The 12515-nt window shown below is 40.0% G+C and overlaps 1 protein-coding gene across 1 annotated transcript in view; it reads left to right on the forward strand.

Annotated features, from left to right (window-relative positions):
* Nucleotides 1-12515, forward strand: part of LOC115470974 (transcription factor 25-like) — a 69860-nt gene that overhangs the window by 923 nt on the left and 56422 nt on the right. The window contains exons 2-6 of the mRNA XM_030204620.1: nt 418-591; nt 1580-1648; nt 5048-5172; nt 6365-6430; nt 6612-6694. Of these exons, the coding sequence (XP_030060480.1) occupies nt 418-591; nt 1580-1648; nt 5048-5172; nt 6365-6430; nt 6612-6694 (517 nt within the window). The remainder of the gene's footprint in view (nt 1-417; nt 592-1579; nt 1649-5047; nt 5173-6364; nt 6431-6611; nt 6695-12515) is intronic.

Below are 12515 nucleotides of genomic sequence, written 5' to 3' on the forward strand. Positions count from 1 at the left end.
TTGTAATATTCTTCTCCAAACTCTGTAATTGTATTTACTATGTAAGCCGCATTGAGCCTGCAACATGTGGGAAAGCGCGGGGTACAAATGTAATAAATAAATTATATGCAGGTACTTTCTACTACCTAGTGGGCTCACAATCTAAGTTTTTATACCTGGGGCAATGGAGGTTTAAGTGACTTGTCCAGGGTCACAAGGAGCTGCACTGAGAATTGAACACGGTTCCCCAGTCCGCTGCACTAACTGTTAGGCTGCTCCTCCGCTATGTACACTCTACAGGGTTGGTGCATGTTATTACGTAGGGCTATGAGTGCTGTCATTGCTCTTGTTGCTGCAGGACTTAAAGGATGTATAATGCAAAGAAAGAAATGTACTTTTTTAGATTTACATTTACTTTCTCCTCGCTCTTCTGTACAGATAACCAATGCAGATGACGATGTGGAGGAGAGAGCGCCAGCAGAAAGAAAAGTGGTGGGTTCTAGGACAAAAGGGCAAGGTCTGCAAGAGCATGAATGTGGAAAGCCAGAACATAATGGACACAGAGAAGAGGAGGAGGTGGCAGACCTTGAGCAAGTGGCAAATAACACACAGGTATAGGTTCTTGCTTACTCATTATTTCATTGACCTCTATCATAACTTCCCTCAGCAGTCTTTTCTCCAAGCTGAAGAGCCCTAGCCACTTTAGCCTTTCCTTATAGGGAAGTTGTCCCATCCCCTTTATGGTTTTTGTTGTTCTTCTCTGTACCTTTTCTAATTCCACTATATCTTTTTTGAGATGTGGTGACCAGAATTGAACACAATATTCAAGGTGCAGTCGCACCATGGAGCAATAAAAAGGCATTATAACGTCCTCATTTTTGTTTTCCATTCCTTTCCTAATAATACCTAACATTCTATTTGCTTTCTTAGCCACTACCGCACACTGAGTAGAGAGTTTCAACTTATTATCGATGACGCTTATATCCCTTTTCTGGTCGATAACTCCTAATGTGAAACCTTGCATTACGTAACTATAATTTGGGTTCCTCTTTCCCACATGCATCACTTTGCACTTGCTTACATTAAACATCATCTGCCATTTAGATGCCCAGTCTACCCAGTCTCTTAAGGTCCGCTTGTAATTTTTCACAATCCTCTTTTGATTTAAGAACTTTGAATAGCATTGTGTCATCAGCAAATGAGATGGGGAGCGCAGGAAGCAATGAGATCTGAAAATGAATGACTTGTGGTATTCTGTTTCTGCAGCATTTGTGGGTGGGGTTTTGGATTTTTTTCTGCTTTACTTTCTCCTAGGTTATACTTTTTTACACTATTAAATATTTTTTCCTTCTTATAACAAATCTTTCAGCTAATATAAAAACTCTGCTGCCTTAGGCTAAGAAAGATGATGATAGTTTGACAGTGAAAAGATGATATTGTTGGTGGTGTTTGGATTAGCGAGAGAATGTGTGGATGTATTTTATAAACGTAAAGACTTTTGAAACTTCTGTAATCAGTTTCCACAGTGTTCTCTGTGCATGTTATGCATTTCTAGGAACGTATAAAAAGCATGCTGTAATATTTTTAAATTATTTTATAGTCAGATAACAAACTAAAGAAGAAAAAGAAGAGGAAGAAAAGTAAGAAACACACAGCAGGAGAACCTCAGGTACCTTTCTTGGCAGGAGATATTTTTGTGTCCTTTTTGGGTGAGTGGATAAAGGTCTTCCCAGAGCAGCAGGATATCACATGTACTTGATGGGTTACAGAGGGACATGTTCTCAGTACTGTTTTAGATCACAGGACAAAAGTTGTGGACATTAAAAAGGGGAAAAAATTATTCATACAAATGCTGTTTCCAATACATAGCTTCCCACTATTTCAGAATCTGTGGGATAGTTGTGTCCATCAACCAGCAGCTGGAGACAGAAACCTGAGCTGAGACATATTTCTCTTGGCATCCAATTTGGCTCCTCAGTATTTTCTGTCTCTAGCAGGTGGATGGACACACTTTTCAATCTCTGGTTCCAAGTTGAGCTTTGCGGGTGGCTTGAGTCTGCAGGCACAGCAAAACAGAAAAAACCTCTACAAAGGCAGCACACATAGAAGAAGAAGTAAAGGCTGGCCAAAACACAATCCACCTCAGGAAATTTTTTTTTTTTAACTTTAAATTTTTATTGAAGTTTTATAAGAGCACTACAAAGATCAGTTGTAATATGCAACCAGGAAAACCATGAACTGTCTAATATTCACCCTAATACAGAACCAAACCCCCAACAATCCCACCCGATTCCCCCCCATACTGTATTACTCTGCAAAATTTTTAAGCACTCCATAGTCTCTTCAGAGCACTCATCCCTTTCCTATGTAAACCTCCCAGTACCCACCCAACTCTTGTCCCACCCTTCTAATACCTGGTCTCATTAATTATCCCTCAATAACAGGTCAAGGTGTACCCATTCTTCAGCAGATGAATCATATCGCCCAAGTCTGTGATTTGTTAATTTATCTAAGTTCCCCAGAAGGGGACCCCTGGGGAACCCCACTATCCTTTTTTTTTTTTCCCCTGCTGGTCATCCCTCTCGTTATGCACCCAAGTATCCTTCTGGCTTTGACATTCTGTCACAGTATGTGCAGAACTAACCCCTTTTGGAGAAATTGCCCCCAAGGGAAACTCTAGTTAACACGATGGAAGTACTAAAGTGGGCAATAGCAGTAAATTTGAGAGACTGAGATCATACGCCACCTACCCTGGTCTAGGAATGAGTTTTCGTTCCTGTCACAGGAGAAGCAAAACTAACTCATATGGAGACATTACCCGAGAGGAACCATTGTGAATAGCAATCAAGGGGCTATATTCAGCTTAACCTACTACTACTACTTAACATTTCTAGAGCGCTACTAGGGTTATGCAGCGCTGTACAAATTAACAAATAAGGACAGTCCCTGCTTGGAAGAGCTTACAATCTAAAGGACGAAATGTCAAGTTGGGGTAGTTAAGATGGACTTAACTGATGGACTCATGTTCGATGATGGAGAGTGGAATCTCAATCTAGTTCAATCTTTCTTAAAAATTGTTTAATAGAGATGGGTAATGAACTGAATAGACATTCCTCAGCTTCCTCAAAATACTTACCCCTAAGTATGAGATAGTGGAGAAGTGCTATTGGAGAGGGTAATGAGCTTGAATCTATTTGCTAGAGGGGGCTGGAACACCCCTCTGCTTTACTAGCTGTTACCCCCCCCCCCCCCCTTCACCCATGACTACCCAACCTTCTAGTTCATTGTGGGTTAGCTGGATCCAGTGTCGCTTCTGCTTCGAACAGTGAGTAGAGGAAGGAGAAGCCCACAGGGATTGGCAGCCTGCACAGTGGAGGAGTAGCCTAGTGGTTAGTGCAGTGGACTTTGATCCTGGGGAACTGAGTTCGATTCCCACTGCAGCTCCTTGTGACTCTGGACAAGTTACTTAACCCTCCATTGCCCCTGGTACAAAATAAGCACCTGAATATATGTAAACCGTTTTGAATGTAGTTGCAAAAACCTCAGAAAGGCTGAATATCAAGTCCCATTTCTCTTTCCCTTGTCACTCAGATGTCAACCGTGCAGAAAGGCAGAAAGCAGGGAATGCTGAGCTCTGCTGGTTCTGTCTCCTGAGCTGGTCACAGTGTATTTTAAACCTGTAAAATTGCCAAATGGAGGAGAGTAGATAGACTAGGGCGGGGAGGGGGGTTGGGAAGGGAAGCAGGGAACGCAAACCATAATTCTAAAAACGCTGAATAATAGCTAACACAATGATGGCTAGAGAGATTGGGGCGGTATGTACTGTTTATCGTGCATTGCCTGACCAGGTGACACCTTCTGAATTGAACATAGATTAGCTGTAAAGAGACGGAAGGGAGGGGGGTGGGGAAATATGAAAACAAGAGGATGGTTTGTTGGATGTTTATGTATGTTGAGCAAACGTAGTGTTGAAGTTGCATACACTGAACTACGTACTCTGTTATGATTATTTCATCTTCATTAAAAATGTTGGAAATTAAACCTGTAAAATTGCCTTTATTAAATCTTAAAGTGTGTTTCTCTAGTTTGGCCAGCAGGTGGTACATGTTTTATGTTAAAGCTGTTATAGGAAAGTGAATACCCTCTTTTAGTTTCACTCAGTAAGATGTGAATCTACAGTTCTTTGAGCAGTATACTTTTAAAACTTGTTGACTGGGCTCTGATTGACCTGGAGTTTGAAATTCCCCAGCTGTTGCTCTCTGTTGCTTCAATTTCAGCCTGGGAGAAAAGAGAGAGAGCTCTTTGCTGAAGCTCCGTAAAAAAAAAAACAGTTCTATTCGATAACTGACGAAGAGCTATATGCCCTGATCTTCCCAGGTACTTTCTAGGAAGTAAACAAATGTTTAGCTAGTGTTATAATTAATCCATATTTCAGTTACCTGTTATTGTTTGCTGATTGCACTTCTTTTGGTTTATTGTTCAGTTTTTAAAGGCAATAAGCATTCGTTTTCAGTTTATTGCCTCTGCCTGTCTGGACTGATAAAAAATCCTAGTGGTTTGTGTATTGGGTCTGTGAGTGCTTTCTGGGAACTGTGGGACCACTGGGAGAGTGTGGGGATAATTTGAGAGCAGGAGACTCTCCCAGAGGCGGTTGTGACCCAGTCGGTGGGAGGAGGGTACTAGTGTAGAGTACAAGCAGCAGGTGCAGGCGGACTTGAGCTGTGCTGGGGCTAGTCCCTCTAAGTGGCTGCAGAATAACACCAGTCGGGTAGCTAGGCATTTTGTGACAGGAGGTTAGGGGCAATAAGCAGTGCTAAATTCTGTTGGGCCAGTGCCGTAGTGGCTCATCCTAGGAAATATTGTGCACACTCTCGGGATATTGTGGAGCTGACAAGTTACACCTTATAATGTTAATTCAACACAGAGCTTGCTATTCCCTTCCAGCAAACATCTACTTATGTGGTAACAACAGGGGTAGACAAAGATGGGATAAAGCTATGCCTTGATGGAGCCAATTTGTTGAGAATTTAATTTCTAATGAACTGGGTGCCTGGTTGATTTCTTTTAGGGAGATGTGACTGTGGAAGATATTGATAGCATTCTGGAGAAGATTGAAAGTAGTAGTGGTCTGTTATTCCAGTCTCGGAGCTCTTCAAATACGGACTGCAGGCCACTTCTCTACGTTGAACACAGGTTAGTAATTTAGAAAATGAGGGCAGAAAAAGACCATATGGCTTATCCATTATGTCTGTCCACACCAGCAGCTCACTCTGTTCAGCCACTTCTCCTTCAGAGATCGATCATGTTTGTCACATGCTTTCTTGAATTCTGGTTTCCTTGGCATCCTCACCAGCTCAGTCTAGAGCCTGGTCTTGTGGGACTAAAGTAACATAAATCCATTTTGACATGCCTAGTGTTTGGCACAGACACTTAAGCCATATCAAAGGCAGGTGAAAGACAGCGTGGTTAAGTGTACCGCGCATAAGTAGGTGATACGTCCATGACATGCTATGCTTTTTGACTTAAGCACACTGTTTATACAATGATGCCTAGCATTCAGTGCATGTAAATGCTGATTAGTGACATCATTTATGTGCATAGGCTATAAATTAGTATGTGTAAATCTAAACGCCACGTATAGAATTGCCCTTTTTGTATTCGAGTCTTTGATCATATTGTATAGCAGGCAGACAGAATAGTTTATTTTTGATACATTTATACCTCACATTTTCCCACTAGAGCGAGCACAATGTGGCTTACGATGTTACAAAAGGTTACAATATAAGGAGTGTAATGACACAAAAGTCAGAAGGACGGGAAAGATCATGAGGGCAATACATGTTGGCTAAACGGGTATAGGTAATATGGGGAAGGTGAAGCCTGAGCGTTAATTGGGGGGATATGCTTTCGCGAATAAAAATGTTTTTAAGGATTTCTTGAATAGCTGGTGGTCGTCAATCACTTTTAGATTCCTTGGTAGGACATTCTAAGACTTTGGGCCTACATAGGAGAAAGAAGATGAAAAGAGCAGTTTGTGGGAGGGTGGGGGAGGGGAGATAAAAACTGGTGGAAAATGGATAAGAATACATTGGTTGTATTGTGATGATGGTTAATAAAAAATATTTAAACATTTAAAAAAGAAAAGAGCAGTTTGTATTTAACAGACTTGTAGCTTGGGTAATGTAGATTAAGGTAGGATCGAGCAGTCTCCGAAGCATTTCTTGATGGAAGATCTATCAAATCGAGCATGTAGGCAGGGGCTTCCCCATATATTATCTTGTGAGTCAAAGAGCAGATTTTGAAGGTAATACGGTCTATAATGGGGAGCCAGTGTAGTTTATAACGAAGAGTTCATGCAGTCTTTGATTTTAATTATCTCTTCTAGAAATTTGAATCCTGAGACAGAGTTGAAGAGGTACTTTGGTGCCCGAGCAGTTCTGGGAGATCAGAGGTGAGCAGCAGAATATTTTGTTTGCATGAATGGGGAATTCATACTGTCGGCTGAATCTTTCACAGCCTTCTCTTTCCTCTCAAAATATCATCTTAACACCAGATACTAATTTCAAAATATTAGTATAGATGAAGTTTATACAAAAAGAAATCAACATAAGATATATTTTTTAATTGCATAGGCCAAGGCAGAAGCAGAGGCAGTACCACCGGAGCACCTGGCTGACCACCGCCAAGGACACCTGGCCACGTTACACTAAAGCAGGTAAAGAAACAGCCCACTTTAGTTATATGGGGAGCCGTTAGCCTCAGGCTGCTGAATGTACTTTTACGTTGAGGAAGAGATTGCGGCCTCTGTGCGACCTGGTGATGCACACAACTAAGGGTTACCAGTACAGGACCCTCGTGTCGTCATTTGAATGCTTTTACCATGAGACACATATAGTAGAGGGCAGTGGAACGAGCAGGAAAAAGAGAAGTCTAATTTTTGTTTATGAAAACACAATGTATTAGTGAACCTGCTTAAACATAGAGTGCAGTGTGATAAACGTTTCACTTTTTCTCAAGAAGCGTTTGTCCTGTGTTATGAGGCTCTCTTCAGATTGATGGTACAAAACCACCTTTTGGTTTCTCTTGACCGTGTAAGAATTCTCTCGTCACTAGTGACTGGTACTAGCTGTAGTCCACAAAGTAGAAGTCCTCTTATTTGGCCGTCGCTTTTTCATGTTGCGTTCCATCAAGCGTGCTGATTTGTTAGTGCTGCCTTGTAGGATGGAAATGGGGCATGCTGGGTGGCCGGTGCTCTTCTGAAAGTTTTGCTTTTTAGATTATGATACATTCTGCTTCCTTAGGTAAAAGTTTTCTTGTACGTTTCCAAAACGTTTTGATAAAGTGACTGTTTTGGCTGGTTTTCTCCCCACAAGGAAGTATATATAATATAGTGGTATATACAGTTAGCGGGATGCATAGAAGATGAGGTGAGATGGAGAGTCTTCCTTTTCCAAGCTGTGCTTATTAAAGCCACACTCTGCTTCGTGATTAGCAGGGAATCTGTATCATGATGCTTTAGCTGCAGCCTGGGCTGTTTGTGCCTCTGAGTACCGCAGGCGTTCAGCAGCAGGTGAGGAATGCTGAGCTCATGCTGGTGACTCTGTCTTACAGGAACATTTCATGCAAGTATCATGATGTCCAGATGCTTTGATCAAACCATGGAGTTGATCAGATGGGTTTCTGGTGCTTGGTTCTATCTATACACGTGCACATCAAGTTTGCCTTTTCAGTGAAGGATGATCGTAATCTACAACCATATTTGGCAATTGAAGATTTTGCTCATTCCTGTCTTATTTGGTTAGACTGTTGTAATGCTCTTTCCATGGGGCTCTGTAAGATAACGGCTGCTCTAGCAGAATGTGTAAAAAAACTGCCGCTTGAATTGAACTGTCATTTTTCTTTAGCATGTGATAAAGTTTCAGTTGTATTTGGAGTAAAGTTATGGTTTATTTATTTATTTATTGTATTTGTACCCCACATTTTCCCACCTTTTTGCAGGCTCAATGTGGCTTACAGAGTGTAGATATGATAACATCGTTACATGATTTAAAAGCAGTTCTTTCTGTCATGTATAAAACACATTTAAAAGAGAGATTCTTTTTTTTTTACTTAAGAGGCTTTAAATCTCTTCTCAAGGTGGTCTGCTGACTTCAGTAGCTGTTTCCGAAATCTTGTTGATGGAAACAGAGAAGAGATTTTGTTTTTGTTTTCATGATGTGGTTGGCACGTGTATAGATTAGTTCCTGTTTAAACTGACTAGCGTTCCAGAAGGGCCTGCAAGACTTGGGTTTTACTGAGGCTTTTGCATGATTTTGATGTGTTTACTTATTTTTATTTGAATTGTTACGCAGGTGATTTGGGGATTTTTCTGTGTGATTGTCATGCTGTTGTATATTTGACATTTCTTTGTTGCCCCTCCAGATGTATGGGTTTATCCTCCCTTATCAGCAGCTGGAGACTGCAAATGAAATCACACTACAGTGTATTTAGGGTCCTGTGCAACTTCACAGCCACGAGCCCCTCATATTCCAGCAAATTGTAGATGAGGTTCCTGTGCAATTTGGATTTAGCTTGAGGTACCTTTTGGATACCTAGACGTGGATGTCCCTTGGAGTGATAGTTCTAATATTCTTAATGAGGTTTCACCAGAGTCGTCATCACCTCCTTTCCTACTGGCCATTCCTCTTCCTTTGCACCCAAGCATCCTTCTAGCTTTCACCGTCACCTTTTCTACCTGTTTGGCCACCTTAAGATCATTACATTCGATCACACCCAAGTCCTGCTCCTGTTTCGTGCACAAAAGTTTTTCGCCCTCTAAACTCTACCATTCCCTCATTGTTTTGCAGCCCAAATACATGACCCTGTATTTTCTTAGCATTAAATCTTAGCTGCCAGATTCCAGATCATTCCTCTAGCTTCGTTAAGTTGTTCCTCATGTTATTGACATCATCAGGGGTGTCTACCCTATTACAGATTTTGGTATCATCCACAAAGAGACAAACCGTACCAAACAGCAGCAACCTCACTTACAAAAATGTTAAAAAGAACCAACCCAAGAACTGAACCATGCGGCACACCACTAGTGTAACGTCCTTTTCCTCAGAGTGAGCTTCATTTAGCACTACCTTCTGTTGCTTTCCACTCAACCAGTTCCTAACCCAGTCAGCCAATTTAGGCCTCATACTGAGGGCACTCTGTGTATGTAGTCTATGCAGAATCGTATGAAAGTTTCACTAAAATCTAAACACACCACATCTAGCGCTCTCCCTTGATCCGACTCTCCTGTCACTCAGTCAAAAAATTAATCAGATTTGTCTGACAAGACCTGCCTCTAGTGAAACTGTGTTGCCTCGTGTTCTGTAATCCATTGGATTCCAAAAAACTTTACTATTCTCTGCTTTCCCTTAATTTACTTACCACAGAAGTCAGACTTACCAGCCTGTAATTCCCAACCTCTTCCTTATTTCTGTTTTTGTGGAAAGGGATCACATCTGCTCTTCTCCAGTCTTCCGGGACCACTCCTGACTCTAGAAAAGCATTACAGAGCTCTCATTCTTCAATTTGACCTTTCTTCTGCTTTCAATTTAGTGGATCATGAGATTTTTCTCTCTGAATTGGAGAGAATCGAGATCACTAGTAGAGTTTTTTTTTTAATTGGCTTATGGGTTGTTTTTTGTCCACCAGATCATATAGGGTTAAACAAAATGCTATTCTGTGAGAAAGCTGGACTAATCCATGTGGGGTCCCACAGAGATTGCCTTTGTCCCCTACACTTTTTTTAATGTTTACTTACATTGGGCAAAGAATTAGTGGATAAAGGATTTTTCAGTCAGTTAAGTGGATGACATTTACCATTCTTATTCCAGTCTTAGACTCTTTGGACTCTGTACTTCCATCTATTCAAAATTGTATGTCTATAATTGGCTCTTGGATGCTGAATTATAAACTTAAATTAAATTTTGAGAAAACTAAATTTATGCTTTTGGATAATAACCCTGATCCATTGATTGATAGCATTATTGTTGCACAAGGTACATATCCTCTCTCCACTTGTATTAAGATACTGGGAATTTTTTTGGATCAATGTTTGTCATTACAACCACAGGTTGACTCCTTGGTTAGGAGTTATTTTTTTTCCTTATGAAGAATCTAAGAAGAATTAGGAAATTCTTTGAATTAGAACAATTCAGGTTACTTGTTCAGGCTCTACTTTAATCAAAATTAGATTATTGTAACTTGATCTTTTTAGGAACATCTAGGCTCAGCCTTTTAAGTTTACAGACGATACAGAATACTGCAGTAAGACTAATTTACTCTCTATGTAAATACGATAGGATCTCTTAATTTTATGTCAGTCTTCACTGGCTCCCTATCGAAGCCAGGATTCTGTTTAAATTTTCCTGTTTACTGTTTATTTGTCCGTGGGGCGTCTAGAGTTCTCCGCCTTTTGGCGGATATTTTCTCTCTATACATACCCCTGTTTACTGTTCCAAGTTCTTCATGGGGATCACCCTGAATATTTGTTCTATTTTGAATTTCCAAGCTCTTCTAGAAGAACATTGAATTATTGTCCTTTTGTTCTTTCCTCCGCTAAAGATGTAAAGAGGTTGAAGATCTGTGATATGCTCCTGGTTTTCAGCTTAACTCAGAGTACATGTATTTTAGAAAGATGATTAAAACAGCTCTTTTTAAGAACTTCTTGACTATTTCTGTTTAAACTTTTGTATGTTTTTCTTTTAACAGTTTTTTTTGTCTTTTATGATGTAAAGATTAGACTATTCTCTGTAAAGCGCTTCGAACCGGTTTTGGTGTTAGCAGTATATAAATTGTGAAACTGTAAACATTGAAAAGGTCAACCGCTGCTGGAAATCTTTGATGCGTCATGAAGCATTTCTCATTTTCGTGGATGCTGTTCTCAACCTTGCCACCTCCTCTCTGTTCTTTCACTTTTTTCAAGAGGGATTCAAGCTGAAGACATCGTTCACATGGAACCAGCCCCCTCTCCTGGAATCACACTTTCTATCCGCACAGGCAGAAGCAGTGACTGGGGCAACAGCTTTGGTGACACAGTGTTTACCAGCCATATTGCAGTTGCAGACGTATTTGCATGAGTAGAAAGAAAACAGGAAAAGCCCTATCAACGTCCCTAACTTTTCCTCAGCTGTCCTGTAGGCTAAAAGTAGTGAGATGTGAGGTCTAACCCTCAGAAATGTGTTCAGTTCTGGTCACCATATCTCAAAAAAGATATAGTGGAATTAGAAAAGGTGCAGAGAAGGGCGACAAAAATGATAAAGAGGATGGGACGACTTCCCTATGAGGAAAGGCTAAAGCGGCAAGGGCTCTTCAGCTTGGAGAAAAGGCGGCTGAGGGGAGATATGATAGAGGTCTATAAAATAATGAGTGGAGTTGAACGGGTTGATGTGAAGCGTCTGTTCATGCTTTCCAAAAATACTAGGTCTAGATGGCATGCGATGCAGCTACAATGTAGTAAATTTAAAACGAATTGGAGAAAATTTTTCTTCACTCAATGTGTAATTAAACTCAAATTCGTTGCCAGAGAATGTGGTAAAGGCGGTTAGCTTTGTGGAGTTTAAAAAAGGTTTGGACAGCTTCCTAAAGGAAAAGTCCATAGACCATTATTAAATTGGACTTGGGGAAAATATTTCTGGGATAAACAGTATCAAATGTTTTGTACTTTTTTATTTTATTTTATTTATAACCATTTAAATTTTTACAAGCGATAAAACAACTTGCCAGAAATACAGAGAAAGTAATATATAGGAATTATTTCAGTCAGGTAATTCTATTCTCTTCCTTAGACCACCAAATAGGGAGAGTGAAACTAGACAAGGAGATCAATTAAACAGTAAACAGGAAAAAAAACATGGTATTAACCTGATTATCCCCAGATATTACTCGTCTAATTCATTATTCCACATTGATCATCTGGTTGGCTTCTTCAAGGCCAATACGGTGTATAGTCAAATCATTTCAGTGAAAACATTCTTATTGTCCAATATTAGTTAGAAATAATACATCTGATTACATTCTCTCTCTTTTAAAAACCAGAAGTTATTTAACAATACATATACTTAAGTCTCTAATTCAGATCCCACTGATTAAAGTAATCCCAGTTTTCACAGGGTTCACTCCTTTTAAATTAATAATTGAGGAAATATTTCTGAGGAAAACTTTAGGAATCTTACCTGGAACTCTGGGAAAAACAATCTCAAAATTAATCGTCTATAATAATGTTCATTTTATTATTCAAAGTTTCTGGTCTGTTATCATTTTCAAGATCATAACCACTTCTTGCTCATGTAGAATCATTTGTTATATCAATTTTTCACTCTCAAAGGGTTCAGTTAAATTGTCCATGTAACTCTCTAAGAAAATTATATCTGAAACAAAATTATTTACTGCCACCGTTAGGTCCCGAAGCGCCTTCCAGATGGTATTCAATGTAACCTCCACTGGAGCCAAAAACTCCAAGTTGATTTCTCTTAGGTGTTTAGGAGTTGTTCCGCCGATTCTGG

The sequence above is a fragment of the Microcaecilia unicolor genome, chromosome 5 (genome assembly GCF_901765095.1).
Source record: "Microcaecilia unicolor chromosome 5, aMicUni1.1, whole genome shotgun sequence".
Classification (NCBI taxonomy): Eukaryota; Metazoa; Chordata; class Amphibia; order Gymnophiona; family Siphonopidae; genus Microcaecilia; species Microcaecilia unicolor.